This window comes from Poecilia reticulata, linkage group LG13 (genome assembly GCF_000633615.1).
Source record: "Poecilia reticulata strain Guanapo linkage group LG13, Guppy_female_1.0+MT, whole genome shotgun sequence".
NCBI classification, from domain to species: domain Eukaryota; kingdom Metazoa; phylum Chordata; class Actinopteri; order Cyprinodontiformes; family Poeciliidae; genus Poecilia; species Poecilia reticulata.
Window position 1 is genome coordinate 31411142 of NC_024343.1, and position 27221 is coordinate 31438362.

General features: G+C 42.7%; 1 protein-coding gene and 1 long non-coding RNA gene across 5 annotated transcripts in view; one reads left to right on the forward strand and one right to left on the reverse strand.

Moving 5' to 3' along the window:
• nova2 (NOVA alternative splicing regulator 2) overlaps positions 1 to 22177 on the forward strand; it is a 95457-nt gene extending 73280 nt beyond the window's left edge. For all 3 annotated transcript variants that reach the window (XM_008426572.2, XM_008426573.2, XM_008426574.2), the window contains 2 exons: positions 732 to 898; positions 18086 to 22177. In XM_008426572.2, the coding sequence (XP_008424794.1) occupies positions 732 to 898; positions 18086 to 19108 (1190 nt within the window). In that variant the 3' untranslated portion in view covers positions 19109 to 22177. The remainder of the gene's footprint in view (positions 1 to 731; positions 899 to 18085) is intronic.
• Positions 4737 to 27221, reverse strand: part of LOC103475147 (uncharacterized) — a 45340-nt gene continuing 22855 nt past the window's right edge. The window contains exons 3-4 of one of the 2 annotated variants that reach the window (XR_001777208.1): positions 8569 to 8664; positions 4737 to 5745 (exon numbers count right to left, since the gene is read on the reverse strand). This is a non-coding gene — a long non-coding RNA (uncharacterized LOC103475147). Of the gene's footprint in view, positions 5746 to 8379; positions 8665 to 27221 lie in introns of those variants that run through there. The other variant, XR_535301.2, reaches the window with a different exon arrangement.

Sequence of the window (27221 nt, forward strand, 5' to 3'; positions counted from 1 at the left end):
AGCAGAGCTCTGCCCGTTACCTAGCAACCCCAGCAGAGCTCTGCCCGTTACCTAGCAACCCCAGCAGAACACCAGCTCCTTCGGTCAGTTGGTTTTATTGCTGCATGTGCTGTACAATGGCTGCTGGAAAAGACAAGAGTTATGCTGTTGACTTGCCATCCAGAAATCACTTGCTGCATTCTTGTTGGTTGTGCAGGTGGCTCTACTAATGCTTTTCAGCGATGTATGGTTGTGTAATTGTGAACCTGTTTGCGGCCATTTTTACATTTGGGAGTAAACGTTGAGTTGGGGGCGTGGCCAGCAGCAGCTTCGTTGGATTTAAAGTAACAGGAGCCTTAAAAAAAAAGCTCAAAATAGGCAGAACTGAGCAAATTGAAATCTCATTATGTAAAGATCAATATGTTTGATGAGTATTGATGATTTTTGACGGTGACTCTTGTTGAAATGGGATGTTATTGGTTCCTCAGTTTGGTGACTGTATGGAGTTTTTATGGTTTTATTTTTGAGATGCCTTGTTGCTGAAATGGGCTGCAGAATAAACTTGATTATTTTTCTTAGACCATCTGCCTCATATTGTCACGGCGACGACTTCAACAGATATGTTTTTTGAAAAAAGTTACAGACTGCAGCTTTAAATTGATAAGTTGGTGTTTCCTACGTTTCCTCTGAGCCTTTCCTGACCCAGCCGTGTGTGTGTGTGTGTGTGTGTGTGCGTGTGTGTGTGTTTCCAGGCACGACAGAGCGGGTGTGTCTGATCCAGGGGACGGTGGAGGCGCTGAACGGCGTCCATGACTTCATCTCTGAGAAGGTGAGGGAGATGCCTCAGAGCACCCAGAAGACAGAACCGGTCAGCATCCTGCAGCCGCAGACCACCGTCAACCCGGACCGCGTGAAACAGGTCCGTCTGCGTGTCTGGCAACAGAACCGGGGGGTTGGTTGGTGCTTTTATTGTGAAAAGCTACGAGGCGCCGCCTCATGCTGGGATTATGTCTGGAGATTTTAGCGTTAAGTGAGGAAGGACCAGAATAAATGATGCTATTATCTAAAATGTGTTATTTAGGATTTCCTTTTCCTTTGCTGACCTTTAACCTTTGAAAAATCACCTCATCCTAGTTCAACAACGTAACATTTTTTAAAACTGGTGTTTCCATTAAGCTAATTTATTTATTTTTACATTCAATTTGCACCTTTACAAATAAAAAAAGCAAAAATAAAATTTCTGCCAAAAACTTTTCTAGAAAAAAAAAAACATTTCTGAGTTTGAAAAGTTGAAGATTTTCTAGAAAACAATATTAAATTTTCTGAGATTGAAAACTTGAAACATTTCTGGGATTAACAGGAAAAACTTGTTGAGTTTTAGTCAAATTTTTTGACTTTCCTTGTTTTTTCTGGTGAATTTCTCAGATTTTTGGTGGAAATTTACTCAAAGTCGCAGTTATCTTGTATTTTTCTGTCTAGTTTCCGGTGCAAATATCGTCACTTTTATCTTACGTCAAGTTTACTAACTTACAATAAACTCAGTTTTCTTCCTCGGCCTGTAATGAGCCGTCATCCTCAGGATGCCGGGCCTCCAGGACCCACTGCGGACAGTTCAAACAAACTGTGCGCAGAAACTAAAGCATTTAGGAAAAGCCAGCATGGCTGCAGGTTTTCCCTTTTCCTTCGGGCTTTTGAATCCAGCTGTGTGCAAACAAGGTGCATGAAATCGGTAGAAACGCCTTTTTCTGGCCCAGGCCTCGTGTTTTAGCTTCCCTGTTGAGATGAGCAGCTTTTAATTTAACAACGATACTCTCCCGGTTTTACGAGGCGCTTTTAGGAGCCTCTTAAACGTTTTACCATAAACCCCGAGAGGCAACTCGGGAACAGTGACGTAGGTGTGCTAGCTCAAACAAAAAAAATGAAAAAAAATGTTCCGTCACTTAACGAGAGGAACAAATTAGGAGGAAAATCCGTGATCGCAAGCAGATTTGTTGGAATTCAAGTCCAGAAAAGACGCTGGAGGGGAAAAGAGGGAGATGAGATGAGATGGAGTCGGACAGGATGCTGCGTCGGAGGTGTGAACACGCAAGCTGCACGCGTCGCATGAACCGCAGGCCTGACACGCAGAGGCCAGAACGTCCTGCAGGAAACGCCTCTGCTTCGCGCATGCACTGCAAAAACTCAAAATCCTGCAGAGTGAAATGTGGTTTCCAGTGCAAGAATCTGAAATGATGAGACAAAACTAAATCACAAGCTCGTTTTGAGTCAATACATCCTGAATGCTGATGGAAAAGGTTCTAGTTCCGCTCGTCAACGGGCCCTTTGCCGTTACCTAGCAACCCCAGCCGAGCCCGGTCCGTCTCCTAGCAACCCAGTTCTGGTTCCACTGGCAGATTATTTCACTCATAACAAGACATTTTAACCCCAGAAGTGAAATAATCTGCCAGTGGAACCAGAACTTTGTCAACATGATGAAACGGGTTCCTGCGTCTTGGTGAAAAGTTTCTTCTTAATTAGTTTTGTCTTATTTCAAATGTAACATTTGGACAAGAAACTAAAACCAAACATATTTGGTAATATTTTGTGTTTTGCTGTATTTGCGTTTCTTTTTACACCGGAGCAAACTTAAAACTCTAGATCACAGGTGTCAAACTCAAGGCCCGGGGGCCAAATCTGGCCCGCCGCAGCTTTTTATGTGGCCCTCTGGACTCCAAATTACATCAATAAATCCTTCCAGTTTTTCACAAATCTGCAAAAATCACACAAAATCAACACATTTCCACATTTTTTCCTGATTTTACTGCTAATTTTCTCAAAATTGGTCAAAAACGTTGAATCTGTAACTGATACGAGTGATAGAGTCACATTTGACATCATACATTAGTGTAAATATTGTAAAAGAATAACGATTACAAATATTTCTTAATATTCACCACAAAATCTGTCATTTTGATTGCAAAAATAAACACTAAAATAATCACAAATCCCAGAGGAACAGCTATTTATTGATATTTTAACAGTTTTATTGGTTTTATCAATAGATTATGGTGCAACCGGCCCTTTAAGAACATTCAGATTTTTGATTCGACCCAAAATAAAAATGAGTTTGACACCACTGCTCTAGATGCTAACTACCTTAGCATTTCCGTACATGCTAGGCTACATTACCGCGGGTCGTTTTGTTGATGTTTACTAATAACGACGCCTTCAGCACAATGCAGTATTTAATCTCACTTACTTAAAAGCATTAATCTTCCTACCTTATAAGACGACTGTCATCCGTCTTTGCCAACAATGGCAGCGTTGCCAGATTGGACAGGTATCCCCCCAGTTGGGCTGCTGTAGCTGTTTAGGTTGTTTTTCATATTCAGTGAGTTTTTAGAAATGTTTCTTTTGTCATTATGTGGGACAGACATTCAAAACGTTTAATAAAAAGCCATGTTCTTGCACTTATCTTGTTAATTTACTTTGAAATCTCTTGAATCTGGAAAACATAAATTAAAAGAAGATATCGCCACAAAAAAACACGTCTTATTGTGACAGTAAACTTCAGGTTTTTTTTAATTTGAGCCGGTTTTATGTTGTTTTTGGGGCTTTGAACTGTCAAATCTGGCAACACAGATCAAACGTTTACAATGAAATAAGTTCAGTTTGCACTTTTGTCCTTTTGCGCATCAATGACCATTTTTTACAGTGAAATCAACTGAACAAAACGATGTTGCGCCGCAGAAGCTAAGGGTTTGTTTTGATGGTGAATGAGCTGCTTTATGTTTTAAACACAATAAATTAACTTGCAAAAATCTCGTCACATTTCAGATTCAGATTATTACGGAACGGAAACTACTCAGATCTTTTTTACGGCGTCCCAAGCAGTGGATGAACTGATTCCTTGTCATGTTTAGATTACATAATGTTTGTTATAATTAATTTTCCATTTGGCTGCAGTGGAATTTAGCAGCAAAATGATTTATTATGGGATGGACGACGAAGCAGCTGTGAGCAGAAAATGGGTCAGAAGTTTCTGTGTTTCCTTCCCAAACCGTGACTGCAGGTTACCTGGCGCTCTGACTGTGTGTGTGTGTGTGTGTGTGTTTTTACCCCGCCTCTCGTTCATTAACCTCTGGCCCGCTGCCCTGACAAGGACTAAGCGAAGCCTCGATAGATAATTCATCATGTTTGTACAATTTTATTCCCTTATGTTTAATTTGAGGTTTGAAAATAAAACTTTGAATATCAACTTTTCGTCAGCAGAATTGCAAAAATGAAAGATTTTTCCAGGAAAATGATCGGCTAGGAGACGGTTTCTGTAAAGATTGTTGCATAAAAAAAAAAAAAAATCCTCCGTAAATTAAAGTTGGATAAAACTGACGATAACGATTAATTACGTCTGTTTTAGGTGACTGTGTGAATCTGACTGTGTGAATCTGACTGTGTGTCTCAGCAGTAGAAACAGGAAACCTTTCAGAACGTTTTCTGTTTTCCGGCTCTTGAAACGAGACAAAACTAACTTACAAAGTAACTTTTCAGTAAGAAACAGGAGCTTGTTTCACATTTTTTCCCATGTTTTACGCCGGTGGAAGTAGAACTGGGTTGCTAGGCGACGGGCTGGGCGTGGCTGGGGGTTGCTAGGCAACGGCTCAGCGGAATAATCTACCAGTGGAAGTAGAANCCAGTGGAAGTAGAACTGGGTTGCTAGGCGACGGGCTGGGCGTGGCTGGGGGTTGCTAGGCAACGGCGCAGCGGAATAATCTACCAGTGGAAGTAGAACTTTTTTCATCAATATTATGGAATTATTGGCTTAAAACAAGCCTCCATATCTTGCCGAAAAGTTGTTTATAAATTAGTTTTTGTCTTATTTCAAGTGTGCTAAGATGTGCCAACTAAAAAAACCAGACCAAAAATTCTCTGTAATATTTAGTGTTTTTTGCATAAATCGTACAGAAGCGCCTGAAGCATCCTGGAGACGCCGTCGCGTCTTTTCTCCTCTGATGATGCGATTTCCTGTTTGGAGGCATCAGCAGGATGATGTGAAAGGAAACATCGTCCCTCGTGTTGTAAAACTGTGAGGACAAAGACGCTGGTTTCATTTTCAACAGAGCAGCAGCAGCAGGAGTCTGTTGATTGCTCTTTAAAATTAGGCCTTTTCTACGTGAAGGAAAGTTGTTTTTTACAGTGCGACACTCAGAAGATGAGATGAGTTTTGACGAGACGTTCACAAGAATGAAACCAGATGAGATTTTACCACTTCAAAGATCAGATTTATGCTCCAAAAAGGCTTTTATTCTGCATTTTTATAGATTTCTGACACAAACTGTTTTTTTTCCCCTGCTTTCATTTTAAGACCTGATCTTCGTTTGCTGCTCGTTTCCCAGCTGCTGTTGATCCGGTTCAGTACGACGTCGCTCAACAACCCTTAGATGTCCAGCTACTGGTTGCTATGGCGATGCTTCCTGCCTCTTTCTGAACAACTTGTGCTGCTTATTGTTAGTTTTGTCTTTCATTTTGTAGCCATTTATTGTTCCTGCTGGAAACGCAAAAAGGGGGAAAAAAAATCGATTTATGTGTTTTCAATCAGGATTTCATCAGATGAAGCCATGCTAGTAGCTGCTAGCTAGTAGCCGCTAGCTAGTAGCAGCTAGCAGCAGCTAGCTAGTAGCAACGTCAACGAGAAATACAGTGATGTTTTAATATCGTCGGATCTTCTTCCAGCCCAACCGGTCTTGGTTCTGGTTCTGGTTCTGGTTCCTCGCTGTCTGGAAGTTGATGCTGTGGAAACGACGGAGAATTAGGGGAACATTAAGAAAACAAAACTTCAAATAATACTTTATTCTCGTTGTATTTAAACGTTTTTCTCATACCATTACGTTTTGTTTTTTTCTTGTAATATTAAAACATTTTCTCTTAATATTCTGACTTCATTCTGGTAATAATGTTTCCCATCGTGGCTCATTTTACGCTCCGTCTGGTTTCTGGCTCGTTTTGTTGCCAGGTTGTGATTTATCTTTATTTATTTATTTTATTTTAAACGGAAGAAATTCATAATTATGAATAAATATTTGGATATAAATGCATCTCTCCAGCAGGCCGTCAGAATGTGTGAGATGTTACGTTTGTGCTGCTTCTACAAACAATTACAGAGTGAGGGTGAAGTCAGAGGTCAAAGGTCAGGGCTCAGCGGGGTGGGGGAGGGAGGGGGGTCTTTTCCGAACCAGAGCTCTGCTTCCTGTTTCCAAGCAACGGCTCACAGGAAATCTGCGTCCTGACATGAAAACATCGGGATTCGATCTGCTAATTGCTGCGTTTCCGTCCCCCCGGTGGACGGGTTTGGTTACTGCGGCTCAACTTCAGTTATCACAAAGTATTTAAGTTTTTAACTGAGTGTGTAAACAGTGTTTCCACGTTGGGCGCTGCAGCCGACTGGCAGCGGAGTATAATCCGGTTCTGGACGATGTGAGAAGCTGCAGGGAGACAGGCGGCTAATCGCTGCTGATATTTAGACTCTTCTGGGCGAATCCCCTGTTGCTCTCCAGGCTATTTATACCCAGTCGGTCGGAGCAGAAACTAAATGGGTTTGTGCTGCAACCATCTGATGACACGCAGAGAAACTCCCCCTCCAAAATAACCTCCAAACGCCGCCGCAAGAACCTGCAGCGTTAAAACAAACAAACAAACAAACAAACAAACAAACAAACAAACAAACAAACAAACAAACAAACAAACAAACGGCGAGTAAAACGGAGGTTTTACTGCAAAATGTTCCTCTGATTTCTGCTGGATTGAAAACATGTATGGATGAAAAACTCTCACTTTTCTCTAAACGTCTCTAAACTTTTCATCAGGCGGGGAAAAAAACCTCTTTAAAAAAGACAAAGCAGCACTTTTCTTTCTTTTACTTTTACTTTGTAGGATCCAAGTATTTAAAAGTTATTTTCACATTTATTAAAATAAAAGCTTCTAGGTTTAAAATCGTTTTAGGTTTTCGAAACATTTGCTGCATTTAGCTGAGCTGAATGAATTTCAGTCCATTTTTCAGTAAAAGTGGATCTTGGTTGTAAACTTGAATATTTTTGTCACATTTTCCACTGTAAGAAAAATTACGTCAGTAATGATTTTACCCCGATTAAAACTGCAGTTACAAATAATATTTACATATTTGTTGAATCTGCTGTTAGTTTCAGTCGGATAAAGTGTGAAAAATCGACCTTCTCCCAGTTTGGACTCAATAAATAAAGATGATCAAAATGATCATATTTGTGTTATTAATTGTTTTTCTACCAAAACTGGATGAGAAAAGTTCAGTTTTTTCCAGCGTTTTGGAAACTGAAGGACAGTTTTGTTCATTTTATTTGTTGTTTTGTTTATTTTGGATATTTAATCGTCTTCCAGTTCCAGAGTTAAATGTTCTTCTCTGCTCTGCGGCGGCGGCGGCGCCGGGATCCCTGGTCCAGTCAGATAACGGAGGGGAAACGGGAACAATGGGTCGGGAATAAAACGTGTTGCAGACCATCGATGGGTGGAGCGCCGAGCTGGACGCTCGTTAGCCGAAACCGAAAGTGTGCACAAAACCCTTCATAGGCGTCCTGTCGCTTTAAATCCAAACAATCTGCCTCTGGCACTCGCACGTGGACGCAATTATACAAGCTTACAGATTTGAATAGCGTTAGTGGCGCATTCTGCACAACCAGCATGGATGCAGCAAGTGGTTTCTGGATGGCAAATGAACAGCAAAACACTTCGTCTTTTCAATCAGCCAGTAAAAGTAGCTGTAGAATGAGTTCATAATGTGCTGGAGGTCTGCTGGGGTTGCTAGGTAACAGGCGGAACTCTGCTCAGGTTGCTAGGTAACAGGCGGAACTCTGCTCAGGTTGCTAGGTAACGTCAGTTATATGACTTAACATTCTGGAGGTTTTTGAAGCGGCTCATTCACTTATTACCAAAAAAAACAGCTGGATGTTTTTTTTAGAAGCACTAGAAACACAACTGGAAGCAAAAAAAGTGTAAAATCTGAGTTTTGTATAATAACTTCCCTTTAAATTCTCGTACAGCCTTGATGCAAATTATCTAGGTCTAAAGTTATCCCTTCCTTTCTTCTGCGTTTTACATTTTAACGTTGGTGTCCTGCAAATACAAGAATATTAATAATTTTAAAGCGTTTACAAAGGCGAATGCTTTACAGCACGTCAAACATGAGGTTCGGGGGCCAAATCCGGACCGCCAGAGATTTTTATGTGGACGTTTTTATCCACTTTTTGAAAAAGTGCACAAGAAAACTGCACAATGTTTTTATTTTTTTACTGATATGGACAAGGACGCTAAGCTCACCTGAATTTGATAATTTAAAACAAAAACAAATACATAAAGATACAAGGTGGGGAAAGATGCATCAAACTGATTTTTAAATCAATTTTAGAGGTTTTACTTCCATCATCAGGTCTTATAAGCAGGTGTTGTAAACTCAGACGGTTCTGATCGCCGTTGACTCAGATCGTAACCTGATCGGGTTTCGTTTTCTGTTATTCCAAGGATTTCTTTAGCCTCTGGTCTTTTGTTCAGACTGATTGTTTTAAACTTTAATGGCTGACCATTTACCCACATGCAGCCACTTCCTGTAACCTTCCTCCTCCTGTGCCAACACCTGTTTCCTGCTTCCTGTTGTTGCTCCTCTGTGCAGGAAGTTTGACATTCCTGTTGGGAAAAGGGAGGAGGACTCATTTCAGTGAAATGTCAGAAGGTTCGTCTGACATTTAGTGGTGAACTTTGCTGATTTATTTGTTATTGATCGATGATAGGTTAATGCTGAATTTTTTTTTAGGAAAAAAAGGGACAGTTTTGGAAATGCCTGCATTTCTTCTAATGGCCAATAGGGGGCAAAAATGTAAATTTAGTTTTCTAATCAACCAAATTCTCAGATTTAAGAACAAAAAATAAGCTTTTTTCATTTTGCTGCAACTCATAGTTTAAAGTTGAATTTTTAAGGCTTGTTAATAAATAAAAGTCATAATTTGTCTAAAAAAAACAGTAAAAATGTGACAGATTGAGTAGAATAACCTGAGTCTGACCGGAGGGAGTTTCAGTGATTATTACGGAGGCCAAGGCAATAAATCCAAGAACATATGAGCAACGTTATGATGTCAACATGTTTCCACCCGTTTTCACCTGTGATGGCCAGAAAACGTGAAAGACATGAAAACATGGCCGCTCAAGTTTTCTTTTCTAATCTGCTTACTCATATCAGTAGCTTTAATTTGTAGTATTAGCACAGCTAGCATGTAGCATGTTTCAGCATTTCCCTACTTGTAGTGTTTCTTTGTACCGTTAGCTTTAACGTTAGCACAGCTAGTATGTAGCATCTTTTGACACAATTCCTCTCTCGTAGTGTTAGTTTGTTGTGTTAGCTTGTAGAATTAGCACAAATAGCATGCTGGATCATTCAGCATCTCCCTACTTGTAGTGTTTCTTTGTACCATTAGCTTTAAACGTTAGCACAGCTAGCATGTAGCATGTTTCAGCATTTCCCTACTTGTAGTGTTTCTTTGTACCGTTAGCTTTAAACGTTAGCACAGCTAACATGTAGCATCTTTTGACAGAATTCCCCTCTCATAGTGTTAGTTTGTTGTGTTAGCTTGTAGAATTAGCACAAATAGCATGCTGGATCATTCAGCATTTCCCTAATTGTAGTGCTAGTTTGTAGCATTAGCTTGAAGCATTCGCGCAGCTAGCATGTGGCATCTTGTAACATGGTTCCTCACTTGTAGTGTTAGTTTGTAGCGTTAGCTTGTAGCATTAGCACAGTTAGCATGTTTATTAATAAATAAAAGTCGTAATTTGCCTAAAAAAACAGTAAAAATGTGACAGATTGAGTAGAAGTAACCTGAGTCTGACCGGAGGGACTTTCAGTGATTATTACGGAGGCCAAGGCAATAAATCCAAGAACATATGAGCAACGTTATGATGTCAACATGTTTCCACCCATTTTCCACAACCTGCCGTGGCCAGAAAACGTTAATGTTTAAGGAAAAGACATGAAAACATGGCCGCTTAAGTTTTCTGTTGTTTTGTGCTCACTCATAAATATTGGATATGCTGTTTGGCTTCCCCCGCTTCCTGGTTACATCATACTTCATAACTTTTTATTCATCTTTTTCTTTCATCACTCCTGCAATTTACAGCCTCGGCATAAATGCTCAGTCAGCAAAACGGCAGTGGCTCTCGATCCCTGCTCCTCTGCAGCAACAGAAAACCGAGTTTCTGCATTTTATTACAGACTCTGTAACTCATTTTTAATTTTTTTTTAGCTCACGTGAAACTCAGACAGACATTTTGCTTTCCTTTCAGAAAGGTGAAGCATAGATTTATCGGGTTCAGTGGTGGAAAAACGAAATGTGCTCCTGCTGCTTCCTCAGCAGTCGCCAGAGGCAGCTTTTAAAGTCCAGCTGATTATTTGATCGTCTCTATAAATCTGGAGTTTTAAAAGTTTGTAGGAATCGAGAGTAAACTGAAGGGATGGCACAGTGGCTCGTCAACATCTCATTCAAATTTGGTAGCTTAAAACCTTGCTAAGTTATTTTATAATGATTAAAATGCATAAACTTACAGTGTCCTCCATATTTAATGGCACTCATAGTCATAACTTGTAAAAATAACTAAAGAATAAATGAACATCTTCTTGCAAGTATTGATAGTTTTAAACCAAAATCGTTAGCTAATCAGTTTTACTACTTCACTGGTATAGACACAAAAGTTTTACGGACCTTTTTAAGCTGCTCCCAAACATTTGTGACATGGCATTAGCTTGTACTGTTAGCTTGCACCGTTAGGTTGTGGCATTAGCACAGCTAGCATGTGGCGTCTTTCAGCATTTCCTTTCTTGTAGTAGTAGCTCATAGCTTTACCTTGCAGCATTGTTGTAGTTAGAATCTTTCAGCATTTCCTTACACGCAGTGTTAGCTTATTGTGTTAGCTTGTAGCTTATGGCAGCTAGCATGTAGCATCTTTCAGCATTTACTTTCTTGTACTGCTGGTTTACAGCATTAGCTTGTAGCTTATGGCACCTAGCATGTGGGATCTTTCAGCCGAATTCCTTACCTGTAATGTTAGCTTGTAGTGATAGCTTGTAGCATTAGCACAACTAGCATGTGGTGTCTTTCAACAGTATGCCTTACTTGTAGTGTTAGCTTGCATCATTAGCGCTGTTAGCATGTGCCATCTTTCAACCTTTCCTTAGAAATGCGACAATTTGGGCAAAAGAGAATGGATCAAAGAAGAATCTCTGAATAATTTCTGTAGTATCAATTATATCAAAATATTGATTTCTTTGCTAAACGGTCTCAGATAAAAATCAACCACAGGAACCAGAAGTGAATTGCTGGCCTCAGGGGAACAAACGTAAACATATTTATGTGTGTGTTCGTTTATTTGTGTCGCCGTTAGTACGGCTCCGTCGCTGCTCTCTTCTGTCATCCTTTATTTTTAGTTTTGTTTTGGGGGGGTGGAGGGTTTTCTCTCCTCCTGGATGATGGAAATTGAAGGACGACACAGAGAAGGAGGGGGGGGGCAAAAGTAAACAAGACATGGAGAGAGAGAGAGAGAGAGAGAGAGAGACGGCTAAGCCTGCGGATCAGTGGGAGGCAGATTAAGCTAAAGTCCCTGCTTAAGACTTCAAAGTTCAACCTCCAACAGTCTCAACAGTTGTTCCTCCAGCCGCTCTCCGTGTTCAACATGCAGACGTTGTTTGGTTTGCCGCCGTCGCCGCGCTGGTTTGTACAAAGGTAGAAATAAAGCCTCGGTTCGTTTGTGTGTGTGCGTGTGTGTGTGTGTGTGTGTTAGCGTTAGCGACATCCGGAGCCGTGACCTGGACGGAACGCGACACAAAGCTGCGATGAGAATACGGATCATCATTATCGACATGACGGGTCTAAAAATTACTAATCCAGCATCTATTCCGGAGCAGGTTGCCGATATCAGGTTCACACCGACCCGCAGGGGTCTATTTCAGAGACGGCAGGAAAGCCTTCCATATTCTGATGCTGCGCAGTTGTTGTTTATAGATGTTGTCATGGCAACGTCATCTCAATGAAAATGTAAGAAAAATCAAAATTTCGTACAAGTTTGTTGGTTCCCCGCCTTTTTTTTGGTTTTTTTTTTAATCAGACTAGTACATCTGAAAAAAAATTATACTGAAACATATTGTTATATTATTTTACTAGTTTTCTCAGAAAAGGAATTTAACTTTTTTTTTTTATCTCAGAAATTTAATTTTCATTTAATGTCCGAATTCTGACTTTTTCTTTAGAATTTCTGATTATTTTTATCTCAGAATTCAAACTTTCTTCCTCAGATTTCAGATTTTTTTTTTCTCAGAGTTTTGACATCAATATTGGAATTCTGAGATTAAAGTATTTTTTCCAGTGAATTTTGGGATTCTATTTGTGAATTAAGATCCCAGGATCTGGAGGAAGAGACGAGCGATCCAGACTTAGTTTTGCTTGAAGTTTCCAGCCGGTGCTGGTTTGGGTCGCCATGTCCTGCGCTGGTTCTGGTCCACTGGGTTTAATCGGGACCCCAGAGAAGCAGAAAGTCACTGGTCACTAATTAGATGGTTCCTAATCTCCAGCGCCTTGTTTTTTATTAAATTCCAGTTCATCTGTGTGATGGAAATAATCTGGACCGATATTTAATCCGATTGACCTTCAGAAACGTCCAGCGGACTCCCATCATCCCCAGCGCCGCCGTCAGCATCGATTCGGATTCATCCGCTAAGCCCACATCCCTGCTGAAGTCGACACTTCGCTTCCCGCTTTCGCAGCGAGTGGATTTATGCTCAGGAGATTGAGTTTGACCTTCGACCTCAGGCCAGCAGCTGCAGCAGCAGGACGGAAGCCAGAAACCCGCCGGCTAACTCTGCAGAAACTTTCCACCAACAAACGTAAACAAGCAGCGAAAAATTAAACCTGAGCCTCAAAAAGCAGGACGTCTGGATTCTGCCTGCACTGTAAAAACACAAAATCCTACCACGTGTTTCTGTTCCCAGTTTTTACTGAAAATATCTGCGTGCTCGTGAAATAAGACGCAACCAACTTGATTTTGTGTTTTTGCGGCGCAAACAACGCAGAGCGTCTTTAAGGGGAAACTTCTTATTGTGTAGGTGAACAGAAAGTTTACGGTTAAGAAACCAAATACGGAGATTTATAAAAATAAATCCGCTTTTAAGTGTCAAAAATGAAACAAAAATCTGAATCTTGTTCTGGAATTTAAGACAAATGTTTGGATTTACTTTAAAAGAAAGTCTTTCAGAAACCTCTTCAGCGGGTCCTTTCAAACCTGAAGGATTTTCTTACAAATGCACTGTAAAAACACAAAATGCTACCAAGTAGTTTGGTCGAGCAGATGTCTTAGTACCAGTCAAATCTTACTTACAAGTAATTTTTCAGCTAAATAGCTTGTTTCAAGTCAATAATTCCTTAATATTGGTGAAAACTTGTAACCTAGAACTGGGTTGCTAGGTAACAGGCTAGGCTTGGCTGGGGTTGCTAGGTAACAGTGGCGTGTAATATTTTACCAAACTAGAACTTCTTCATCTTCTAAAAAGGTTTTTTCAGTGTATTGGTATGAAAATCCTTCAGGTTTGAAATGATGTGATGAAAATGTTTCTGAAAGTTTTTCCTCTAAAGTAACTCCATAGATTTATCTCAAATCCCAGAACAAAATTCTGTATTGTGTTTCATTTCTGACATTTTAAAGCCGATTTATTTTTATAAAGAGGAAAACAAATGTAAAAAAAAAAAAAAACGTTTTAGTTCCTCTGGCAGATTATTTTACTTTTAACACGAGAAAAATGTTTTATAAGTGAAACAATCGAACCGAGTGGAACAAATTCATTAATATTAACGAATTATTATTCACTTAAAACAAGCTCCGATATTTAGCTAAAAAGTTACTTGTACGTCAGTTCTCATTAGAAACCGGATAAAAATCAGATTTAGTGTTTTTGCAGTGCGCGGTCCTCTAATCTCTGCTGCCGGTCGTCGGGGTGAAGTGAAGCAGCAGCGTCAGCGAAATAAAAGCAGGATTAAGAGGACAGCCTCCGGAGAAAATGGCCTTCATGCTGGGAACTTGCTGCGAGGTGCGAGGAAATAATTAACTATTGTAAATTCACCGGAAAATGACAGCCGTAAAAGTTAACGAGAGGAAGACGCTCCGCGACGCCTGAGCGCTGGAATGCAAACGGATTATTAAAAAAAGAAGAAGTGAAAAAGGCTGACAGGAGGAAGGAAAGACAGAAAAAAGGAAAGCGGAGCTTCATTAGCGTGGATCAGTTGGACGTGGAGACAGGAGACGGGATCATTAGCAGCGCCGCGCCGCCGCCGCTCATCCTCCCACTCAGAGACGCTGCGTGGGTAAAAACAGCTGAAACTTCCCACGGATTCTCGCTCGTTTCATCCCCCCGCCTTCAATCGGGCCGGACCCGGATTCCCGTCGGCACGTTTTACCGCCGGAATCACTCAGAACATTTCTGGAATGACTGTTGTGAGAAAAGAAAAGTTGTACAGTTTGAGCTGCAAAAGCCTCCAGCTGTAGGTTTTTCACCTCCATGTCAGCCGTTTGTCCCCTTAAAGGGGCGGCGTTACTGTTTATCAGACAAATAGTGGCATTTTATGGCACAGCTAGGCAACTTTTAAGTTCAGTTCTTATAAAAATGAGACTGAAAATAAATTTTACTTCCTGATTTTGACATCTTGAGATTGTGTCTCTGTCTCTTTAAGAATCTCCTGCTCTGTCTGAAGCTCCGCCCCCAACATGGCTCCTCTGTTAACGCTAACGACGTTTTGACCAGCGTTTCACTGAGAAGTAGCTCCTATAATGAGCTCAGCTGGGTATTTGCTAATTGCTGCTGGCTAGTCTGGAGGAGCAGCGTGGGGGAGGACAGCTCTGTCGGGACCTGAAACCAAAATCCTACCGCAAAACACAAAATCTTAAAAAAGTATTTTTGGTCTAGTTTGTTGAAATAAGACAAAACTAACTTTTCAGCAAGATGAAAAGTTGTTTTAATACTTGCCAAGTATTGATAAAAAAAAGTTCTGGTAGAATGTTCCGCTGCGCCGTTACCTAGCAACCCCAGCCAAGACCAACCCGTCTCCTAGCAACCCAGTTCTAGTTCCACTGGCAGATCCCACTTTCACTTATGGGAGTCATGTTTTGTTATAAAGTTGAATTAATAGTTTTTCATCAGTGTTAACAAATTATTTACTTAATCTCCTGAATTCCTAGCTTATATGTTAGTTTTGTCCCATTTCAGGAGTACTGAAAAAAATGGACAAACATTTGGTAAAATTGGTTTTTCACTGCAAAAACACAAAATCTTACCAAGTATTTTTGTTTAGTTTCTAGTGCAGATGTTTTCAGTCGACCCGAAATAAGACGAAACTAACATTTTAGGAGATTATGTTAAATAAATAATTCATTAATGTTGATGGAAAAGTTGTAGATCAACTTTAGTGGAACTAGAACGGGGTTGCTAGGTGACGGGCTGGGCGTGGCTGAGGTTGCTAGGTGACGGGCTGGGCGTGGCCGAGGTTGCTAGGTGACGGGCTGGGTGTGGCTGAGGTTGCTAGGTGACGGGCTGGGCGTGGCCGAGGTTGCTAGGTAACGGCGTAGTGGAATATTCAACCAGTGAAACTAAACTTTTTCATCAATGTCAAGGAATTATTTACTTAAAACAAGCTGCTGTATTTTGCTGAAGAGTTTCCTGTAAGCTAGTTGATCTTCTTGCAAACACACTAAAATATTTGCACTAGAATACAAACCAAAAAAAAAAAATGCTTGGTTAGATTTTGTGATTTTGCAGTGTAGCGACGGCAGTGACTCAGCTAAATGCTAATCGGCTCAGTTTAAGGTTTGGTGATGCGCAGGAGGTGGAGTTCGCACTTTGCTCGTTTCATTCATGTCCGCAGCAGATTGTCGCCGCGGCGACGGGACGTGAGCAGGCGCGTCGAGCGATCCTGGCTGTGTTCGAGAGTCGATCAGAGACGAAAGCGGCTCCCGCTCGCGCCTGCGGAGGACAGGAGAACCAACAAGCTGAGCTGCTAATCCCAGCCGAGCAGCGGCCCAAACAAACGGCCCCTCAGGAGGAGACCCGGTTCCAGCCGCTGCAGCAGAAACGCGACGAGTTTAAATCCGCGCCGCCTTCGCTAGTTTTCCATTTCTATGTAAATTCAGCTGCTGCCTGGGAGAAAGAGAGCTGCAGCGCAGATAACGAGACGCACGAGTCAAAAAATGCAGCGACCGAGGAGCAAAACACAAACCAGGCGCTAATTTAAGCAGGCTAACTGAAAATGTGGTGTAATTTCTCTTCACGCTTTATTTTTACTCATTTTTACTCAAACCTCTCAGGGACGCGCAACAATCACGTGTTTAAAGATGGTGGTGACTTTTTGCTCCGTTTGTGTCTCTGGAAGCAGAAGGAGCTCCTTTTGTTGCAGGAGGCTTCCTCTGCTGCAGCAGACATGCGTCATTCTCTGCAGGCTGCGTCAGCGGAGACGCGCGTCACGTTGCAGCTCCTTTCACAGCTGCTTCGGTCTGAGCGCCGCAAAGACGGCAAACCTCCTCGGGCCGTTTAAAAACAAGAACATTCAGGCGACTTTTCATCAGGAGCCTGTTTTTGGTCAATAATTCCTTAATACCGATTAAAAAGTTCAATATTCTGCCGTTACCTAGCAACCCCAGCCAAGCCCTGCCCGTTACCTAGCAACCCCAGCCAAGCCCCGCCCGTTACCTAGCAACCCCAGCCAAGCCCCGCCCGTTACCTAGCAACCCCAGCTAGGTACCTAGCAACCCCAGCTCCACTGGCAGATCATTTCACTAATGAGGTGAAGTAATTTGCTAACCGACTTTCTGACTTTTCAAACTCTGGAATTTCCAAGATTTTTCTGGAAAATTTCTGAGATTAATCTCAAAATCTCCTGACGTTTGATTGGCGGAAATGTCCTTGTAATTTATCTGCATCGGCTCTAATACACCCATCTATAGACACATGAAGGTTTTTGATCGAAGGTGAAAAGGGATCTGGAATGTTTATTTAGTCCCACAGCATGATGCTGCCACCACCATGTTTCACTGTGGATATGCTTTTTTTGTTTGTTTTTTTACTTTTTTGGAGTTTTTGCCGGGTTTGAATTCTTTTTTTCCCAATAGAAATTCAAAAATGTTATATTTCTGCCCCTCCTTCAGTGCTTTTGTCAGTTTTTAAGCCTTTTATTTTGAAGGGATGTCCAGTTATAAGTCATCCTCTTCATCGTTCTAAAATATGTCGCATCCTTTTCCGGACTCTTGTTTTCTGCTACGGTCACTTTCCCGCCTCAGCTGATCTCAGGGTTGCATCTGGATGAGGAAAATAAAAAGTTTCTCTGTGTGAATTTTAGATTCACACAGAATCGCAGGTTTTCTGCGCGCCTCGTCGGCCCCGCTCCCTTTTTCTCTACCCTTTGAATGCCGGAGCCGTGTTTCCATGGCAACGCTGACCCCCGGGAGCCGGCGTTGCTTATTTTTTTTTTATTTTTCTCTCCACAGAAGTATCCTCTTTAGCATTCCTCTTTCTACTCTCTCCGTCATCCCTCCATCCCTCCCACTCTGTTTACCTCTTCCTGCCTCTCCTCCGCTCTGTTATTCAGCAAAACCATGAAAATAATAGAAAATAATAAATCCTGCAGACAGTTTGTAATCTTGCACGTCAGGCTCCAGTGGCACTTTGAACGTCTTTTCTTTTCATCACCTCTCATCGTTCATCTTCTGTCGTTTCTCTGTTTTCCGCTTCCTCCCCTTGTCATAGTCAAGCTAGCATAGCTGACCGTCTTCCAGGCTATTATTTCTTTTAATTAAAGATTTTTCCTGACTTGTCATCCAGCTGCGGTGACGTTTACAGTCAGTTTACATATCAGGAGTTCGTTTAGTAATCAGCGCATTACGTTGACAGCTTGGCAGCTAAAACCAATGCTAGTCGTCGTTAGCAGCAGTTTCCGGCGGGTTCTGGCGCTGCAGCGTCTCTTGGACTAAAATATTAAAATGTCTTCCTGTCAATAACTCTTCTTCTGTCTTCTTGTCCCCCCAACAGGCCAAGCTGATTGTCCCCAACAGCACAGCCGGCCTCATCATCGGCAAAGGCGGCGCTACGGTCAAGGCGGTGATGGAGCAGTCTGGGGCTTGGGTCCAGCTGTCCCAGAAGCCCGAGGGCATCAACCTGCAGGAGCGCGTGGTCACCATCAGCGGCGAGCCGGAGCAGAACCGCAAAGCCGTGGAGATCATCATCCAGAAGATCCAGGAAGACCCGCAGAGCTCCTCCTGCCTCAACATCTCCTACTCCAACATCACCGGGCCGGTGGCCAACTCCAACCCCACTGGCTCCCCGTACGCCAACTCCACCGAGGTGATGCCGGCGGCGGCGGCCGCCGCAGCCGCCACCGCCTCCTCTCTGCTGGGCCAGGCGGGCCTGGCGGGAGTCGGCGCGTTCCCGACCACCATGTCCAGCTTCTCAGGCAACGACTTGCTCGCCATCACCTCCGCGCTCAACACCCTGGCCAGCTACGGCTACAACACCAACTCTCTGGGGCTGGGGCTCAATCCCGCCGCCGCTTCCGGGGTGCTAGCAGCCGTAGCGGCTAACGCCAACCCAGCAGCGGCCGCCGCGGCTAATTTGTTAGCGTCGTACGCCAGCGACGCGTCTACCAGCGCGGCGCACCCCGCCGCCAGCCTGGGAGGCCTCTCTCTGGGGTCCCTGGCGGCCGCCACCGGCGCCACCAACGGCTACCTGAGCGCGGCGTCGCCTCTGGTGGCGTCGTCCCTCCTGGCGACGGAGAAGCTAGCAGAGGGAGCGAAGGAAGTGGTCGAGATCGCCGTGCCAGAGAACCTCGTCGGCGCCATCTTGGGGAAAGGCGGGAAGACGCTAGTGGAGTACCAGGAGCTGACCGGCGCCAGGATCCAGATCTCGAAGAAAGGCGAGTTCATCCCGGGAACTCGGAACAGGAAGGTGACCATCACGGGGTCGCAGGCCGCCACGCAGGCCGCGCAGTACCTGATCAGCCAGCGGATCACCTACGAGCAGGGCGTCCGCGCCACCAACCCACAGAAGGTGGGCTAAACCTGACAGGAAGCGAGGAGGAAAAGAGGAAAAGTGAAAAGGAATGGGGGCTTCGGGGGAGGAGAGCAAAGAAAAAGGGAGAATGGAAAAAAGGAGAGGAGAGAAAGAATGTCGGAAGGAATCGTTTGCGCCGTTTTCTTCTGCGTGTTTTCAGTATTCTATATTAAAAAAAAAAAAGGAAGTTTTTTGACTCAAAGCAAAAATGTGCTGAGAAGGCGAGGAGGGGAGGGGGAGCGAGTTATTACGCTGAAAAACCAAGAAAAATGTGTAAAATGTAAATAAGGTTTTATTACTTAACGTCTTGACCTTTTGGGATTTTTTTATTGTTTTATTTTTTGTTTTTCGTTCAGTAAATTAAGCTGTCTGTGTATCGTGTGGACAAAGCTGAATGCCATTTAGACTGGGAGGCTACAGAGTGCGGCGGGGGTCACGGGGGTCAGGGTGAGGCGGAGGGTTGGTGTTTACAGGGTGCAACGCTCCGCCGGCCCCTCCGGCCCACACGCTGTATCCTCAGACAGATTTTATTTAATCCAGATTATAAATTCGCCCCTTTCGCTTCGCCCCCCCTCCCCCCTTCTTAACGGTTTAAAAAAAAAATAGAAAGATTGCAACTTTAGCTTGATGTGTGGAAGCTAAGAAACGTCCTCAACTCCCGAAAACTTCGCCTCCCTCGAGTCTCGGTGAGGAGCGTGAGGGCGTTTCTTCACACACACACACACACACTTACACACACACAGGCGCAACCGGTGCAGCGCTGCAGACCCGCCTCTGCAGCATCATAATAATAATAATAATAATAATAATAACACTCATGATGGCAGTAGCTGCGTTTCCGGCACAAATGTGCGCAAACGTTTTGTCGCTAATTTCGCAATTAAAAGAGAAAATGAGTCATTAAAAAAAACACTTCCTGTTTTCTTCTTCTTCTTCTTCTTGGTTTGTGCGAGAATCAACATCCGGTTGCTGGTCATGTGACTCGTACGATGCAAAAAAAAAAATATATATATATATTTTTAAATGTCAAATTGCGCCGTCATGTTGCCTGGAAACGCAGCTCACGTCGTTTCGCCACAGGAAATCTCCACCACTGTCGCTATTTATTAATACCGTCGCCCGTTTAAAGCGCAGTCTTCTTTTTTTAAATCTGTGAATTCAGGTTGACATGAATGTAAATGAGACTTTTTGTTCTGGGTTTTGTTTTCATGTAAGAGGAATAGTAATGTGTCAAATAGTGTAATATATGTCTTATTTATGTCCAGTTAGAGAGCCGCCCCAGGCAGGAAGATCATTAGGGTGATATATCCAGTCAAAGAACCGGGAGCACACACACACACACACACACACACACACACACACACACACAGCTCCATATCTGGTGCCGCTGACAGAGAATCCATCAAATCTGCTGTCTGTAGCTGAAGTGAAGCGTCCATTTATCGCCCGCTGCAACTAAAACTGAACCGTTTAGACGAGACGTTGTGATGAAAACACCTGGAAATTTGGAAATTCTGAAATTATGAGATTTAGTTTGAAAAGTTTAACATTTTTGACTTTTTGAAATTTTATCATTTTAAAGAGTCAAAGAAATTTTTTTTACTCAAACTCAAATTTCCAGTATTTTTCTTGAAAATTTCTGAGATTTCAAAATAGCTAACCAAATTTTTGACTTTTCAAAAATTTTGAAATTTTTTTTCTAGAAAGTACTAGAGATGAAGCTCAAAATTTCCAAGTTTTCCTACCAAATTTTCCCAGACGCTCATTCGCTCGCTGAAGGAAACACCCGGCGCTTTATGCGGCGCCGCCCATCACGCGCCCGGCGCAGCCTGCAGTTCCATTTCCAGTCCAGCAGGGGGCTTTATCGGCGCTGCGGCGAAGCGCCTGCTGCAGCTGAACCTGCGTCGTTGCGCTGAGACCCGATCTCGGCCTGTGGTCTTCCAAACCCGCCTCCCCTGTCTCAGTTGAACTGGATCCAGCCAGAGCACTTAGGACCGACTACTGAGGAGACGCAGCGTCGAGTCGGGCGCAAACACAAACTAAATAAAAACACTGAAACGTCGTTCGTCTGGGGGCCACCGCTAAATCTGCGCGCAGATTTTGTTCTTCGAAAGGCAGCATGCATATCAGTGAAAGGAGATAAACTCGCCCGTCCGACTGCCACGAGGTCAAAGGGCAGATGTCCAGCACGCACCCGGGGAGCGGAGCTCCCGTTCGTTTACTGCCCGCTGTAGGCTGCTGAAGATGCTGTTGTTTATTGTGTTGAATATATTTTGTGTTGTGTTTTTTTTTTTTTTTAAAGCAAATCGGAGTACACTGAATTATTATTATAATTTTTCTTATTTTGTCTTAATGCACTGTGAAGCTAGAGAGCCGCCGCCCGACCTGCTGCAGGTCGGGGCTGCAGACGGCGTCACGACTGGCAGGGAAACGAAACAAAACAAATCCACGTATCTGAAAAACACCCGAAGAAGTCGTCATATCCGAGTCCCGAGGGGAGAGACCGGGTCGAATCAAACCAGTTCTTCAACGCAGCTCAGAGTTTCAAAGTCCAAACGCTAAAACTGAGGAGGGGGTGTGTTCTTCTATGTTAATTTTTTTTACTAAGCTATAAAACAACAGCAGCACCAATCTGAGCCCAGGTCAGGTTTGCTAGCGAACGTGTCGTTCTCAGTTGGAGCGCCAGTGAGGGTTTAATCTCCACCGCTTGGTAAGGAGGCTTCTTTACTCCCATCTAACTCCATCCACACTCTGCTCACCTCCTCTTTCCCAGTGCACCCCCATCCTGACACCCTTCTCCTCCTAACACATCGCTCCATGGGTGACTCTGTCTGCTGTTTTCCCCGATCGATGCATGTCTGCTGCTTGCCCCAGGAAACGCCTCACAGAGAGAGTCTGCGGAGAGCTGCAGGAGGAAACGGCTCGGCAGCCGCTTTTCAGACGGAGTCCCGTTTGCACAAACTGCGGCGGCGTGTTGGAGGCGATGAGGGCGAGGAAACGGGAGGAAGCTCGGACAAAAAAAACTGCAAAATTTGGCAACGACTTCAGAAATTTTCTAGAAAAAAAAAAAAAAAAGAAGTTTCCGAGTTTGGAAAGTTGAAAATTTGTTTCAGAAAAAATGTTTCAGAAAAAACAAGTTTAAAATTTGATAGAAAAAAATGTAAATTTGAGGTTAATCTAAAAAGTCTGAGGTTTAGAAGTAGAAAATTTGATAGATAAAAAGCTCAAATTTTGAGATGAATGTAAGAAATGTTCTAGAATTTTTTTTTTTTCATTTAAAAAACTATCAGCTTGATCTCCAAAAGTCAAAAATTTGCTTGGAAAATCTCCGATATTCAGATTAATCAGAAATTTGAGAAAAGTTTCAAAATTCAAAAACTTTTGACTTTTAAAATCTCCAAATTACTTTTTTTTTAAAAATCTCTGAGGTTCTTTTCAAAGCTTCCAAGTTTCTTCTTGCAAATTGGTGATTTTTCAAACTCAAACTCAGTATCACCAAGAGTTTATACATAAATATATATAAAATTCCTGTTTTTTACTAGATAATATTTGATTTCTCAAAGTCAGGAGTTTCCACATTTTTTCTTTCAGAAAATTTCTGAGATGAAACTTGAATTTCTTTTTTTTTCTAGCAATTAATTATTTTTGACTTTTCAGACTCGTAAATGTTCTTATTTTTTCTAGGAACTTTCTGAGACGTTTTGTCCGCAGCTGAGCGCTGCGCTCCCCGTCTCTCTGTCCGCAGCTGAGCGCTGCGCTCCCCGTCTCTCTGTCCGCAGCTGAGCGCTGCGCTCCCCNCCCCGTCTCTCTGTCCGCAGCTGAGCGCTGCGCTCCCCGTCTCTCTGTCCACAGCTGAGCGCTGCGCTCCCCGTTTCTCTGTCCGCAGCTGAGCGCTGCGCTCCCCGTCTCTCTGTCCGCAGCGGCCCGACACGCCGTCCTACTCGCACATATCACCAGGGAGAATCTTGACTCGGGTTTGACTGGATTTCATTGGTAGATTTTGCTCTCGGTTCTTCGGTGGACAGATTCTGTGCTGCATGCGTTTCGTTTGCAAAATAATAATTATTTTTAACATTAAAAAATGTCGAACTCACTGGAATTTGTGATTTTAAACGGTTATTATAGATTTAATAGGCTGAACGTGCAATATGCAGAAAACATGCATGCAGTGCAGCATCTTTTACGGGAGACGAGTTTAGATTGTTGTTATTATTATTATTAATGATGATGAGAGGATTTATATTTCATCTCACTGGTTAAACCTTAAAATAATTTAAGTTTTCTCAACGTTGGGCGACTGACATAAAAATGTGACAAGTACTGGAAGCAATACTCGCGTCGGCATATCGTGTTGTCCCGTCTTATCCTCTGTCTGCCGCGCAGGAGCGTCAAACCGTAGGTGTTGGATAGGTTTACAAAAGTACATCTTTTTCTTTTTTTAAATTGTGGAAAATGCTGCTATTTAATAATTGATGTACTAAGACGAAAACATATCGGAGCCTGTCCTTCAGCTGGAGCAGCGAGTTTGAAGCGACGGTGTAGAAATAAATGTTAGACGCTGACAATAAGTTAATTTTGTGCCAAACATGTCTTGAAGGAGCTAAAACGCTAAACGTGTTAACTCAAAAACATTAGGTAATAAGAGACCTCCTTTTATATTAAGAAAATGTGAAAAGTGCCAAATGAAACTTATTTATAGTAAGGGTGAAGTTCCCACATCTGTTTTTAAGAGCTAGCTAGGCTAAAAGACGAAGCACCTCACTGTAACGTTCATTTTCTGTCCTTCCTGCTGAAGAAGGAACCGCCATCTTAGCGTTAGCCGACCCTCTGGGAACTCAACCTCCCAGAATGCAACAGCACTACTACAACTCTGGGGCTAGACCGATCAACATAGCGATAGCTTAGCATCGTCATGCTAAAGAAAATGTGACTAAGATAGCATTCTTAAATACAACTTTTTATAGCTACAAGAACAAGAAAAAAACAAATAAAATGTATTTTGTGGAAATAGATGTTATCTTTTTTGCACGTCTATATTGCATGATATCAAAGTGAAGCGTGGACGAAAAAAAAAGAAGAAAAACAAATAAAAAAAATAGGCAGTGTGTGTTGTTGATTTTCTGAAACAAATCTCTGCATGTCGATAAGGGTAGAGCATTTTGATATTGTTTTACGTTCAAACCGTTATTATTCCATGCAGCTGCTTTAAAACAAACATGGCCGCCTCATGTTTGCTACAACAGGAAGAGGATTTTTTTAGAGTTTAAATTGACTTCCTTGCGAGGGATTTGAACAAAGCTTTTGAACAAACTTTCTTTTCTTACATCCTGAGCGAGCTTGGATTAAAAATATCGAAACGCACATGAAAAAATGTTTAAAAATCTATATATTTCTTAGGATTTAGCTACAAATCTAGACAGAGATTGTCCACGAATGTTCTCATCATTTCATGAGTTTCACTTTTCTCACAACTGCTGCAGGAGCTTTCATGTGTTTCTCTGTGTGGTTTCGTCCTCTAACATTACTAACCCGTTGGCGCGTTACGTCTGGAGTCCTTTTATTCCTCCTTCCCCTCGACTTCTGGCTTATCTTGGCATTAATCCACCAGTTTATGCAGTTCAGGAGGAATCCAGGACCGGTGTGAGAGAAGGAGGTAAAAACTCCTTCATGTGTTTCTCCTGTGTTTTTAATCGGGATGCACCGATCCAGTCATCAGAACCGGGCGATTATTTCCTGTTACTTAATGAATCGAGACAGAAAAGTGACATTTCTTCACGCTGTAAACACGTAAATGAAATGTTCTGAGTTTAAATAAAGGTTAGTATAACGATACAGTATTTATTTACTTAGACCTATACTGCACAGATTATTACACTTTATTGATTATCAATTATCTTGTTATAGTGTAATACAGTAGTTTCCACGCCATCACTCTCCTGGGGGTTTTGTGCTGCAGAAACATTTCCATTTAGCAGAATCTCTTTTTTTTGTTAACAATGCTAAGCTAATGATGGCATTTTACTAGAAAATATCGCGATAGACACGTGATCAAAATCAATAGGAAATGCGTCTGATAAAACGTTCAATAGTTTTTAAACTCTGAATAAAGAACCGCAAAGCATTCTGGGAGATGAAGGCAAAGGAGAGACGCTAGCCGCTAAAACTCTCACGGCTAGCTAAGCCAGGTTGGTGGAATCACCAGGCTGTTGCTAGGCTCTTCGGTTGCCTAGCAACAGCCTGCTGGATGAGAAGCAGTTACAATACTCCCCCGCCCCTCCCCCCCACCTTTGGTTACCTAGCAACGACCTGCTGAGTAACTGGCAGCTTGAAGTCGTTTGAAAATAAACTGGAAAACAGGAAAGGTTACGCCAACAGTTTCTCAGTATTTCAGATATTTGACACAAGAAACTAATCAATAGCTGTTGATATCGACTTACATTTGTTTTTCAGTGGTAACAGTATTACAACGTTTTAAAATGTGATTTTTTTTTGTGATCAGCCTCCTTCAGGAAAACCTGCAGCAGGTTTGTTTTTTTTCTCCGAACCGGACGTGATCGGTATCGGCTGGGATCGGTGCATCTCTGGTAAACGCCTTTCTAACTTCTAGAAAGAAAAAAAAAAAAAAAGTATTTTTTGAATCCCTGTGTTTACCGGCTTCAGCATGGCCGTCCGATCGTCCCGTCGGAAAGTGTTGCCATGAGGTTTTAAATGTTTGCACTAAACTCTGCTGACACCGCATGGCAGGCCGAGCTGAGCGAGACGACTGGAGATGTTTCGCAGTAATCCGTGTTTTCTGTGTTTAGATGTGCATGCTCCTCGTGTCCCGTCTCTGTTGAAAGCCGATGAATCATAAGTTCCCACGTGTGTAGCGAGTTTAACCCCCAGCCTGCTCAACAGGTCATAACTTGCTCTGGTTTTTATTTGTCATTTTTTGGCCCTTTTCACTCCACCTACCTCTAGAAACCTGCTTTCCACGGTGTGTTACAGGAAACTCGGTCCCCATTGAAACACCAGCAGCAACTGTAGACTGCATTTGTCACATCACTGTTTTTCTGTTTCTTCTTCTTCTTCTGTTGATCTCTTTACCTTCCTGGTTTTTGGTTTGTACTGTATGCTCTAACCCGAATCTGTTTTAACAAAAAAACAAAACAACAACAAAAAAAAAAGAATGCCATTTTCTGTGTGTAGCTTGTTTACCCTTTTTTTCCAAACATACACACATAAACACAAACAAAACACTCCATGCTCTCCTTTTTGTGCACTTTCACTGCCCACTCCTTCCTCCTCCTCCTCCTCCTCCTCTTCGTCCAAACATACACTCACACTTTTCTTCTCCTCCGCCGCCTCCCACGAATCTCTTCTCTCGAGTGCCAAAATAGAAAAAAAGAGAGGAAAACAAACAAAAAAAACAAAACAAAAACAAACAGTGACTACTACTCCTCCTCCTACTACTACCATTCCAAGCGTTTTTTGAGTTGTATTGTCTTGGACATCCATCTTGGAAGCACCCATGAAGCCAGCATGCTCCGCCCCTCATAACATGATGTCGCTCATGACGCCTCAACTGAACGGCACCTTTTGCCCCACCTACCACCACCTGTCTCCTCCTCCTCCTCCTCTTCCTCACCTCCCCCCACCCTCCACCCTCCACAGAGCTAAACCCGGCCAGGATTAACCCCTCTGCAGGTCGGCTACCTTCCTCCTCCAGAACCAAACAGAAACAGCTACTACCGCTCATGCCAGCTGCTTTTTCTCTTTTTTTCCCTCCTAATTCTGTCATTTCTTCAGCCTGTTGGACTCCATTTTGATTGTGTGCCATTTCCCCCTTTTCCTTCCTTCCTTTCTTCCTCTCTCTGTGATCGCTCTCGCTCCATTTGATTTTTTTTTCTCAATGGGGAAAGATTAAAAAAAAAAAAAAAATCTCCATTTTGTTTTTTTCTAATGATGATTTTTTTTTTGTTTCTGTTTGTCGTTTAACATCCAAATCACGCCGACGCACGCACCGCGGTGTGTGTGTGTGTGTGTGTGGGAGCGTTTACGCACCGTCAGCTGCGCAGCCCATCCTCTGTCTTCTCGAACTATTTTTGAACTTTCACCCCCCACCCCCCACCCCACCCCA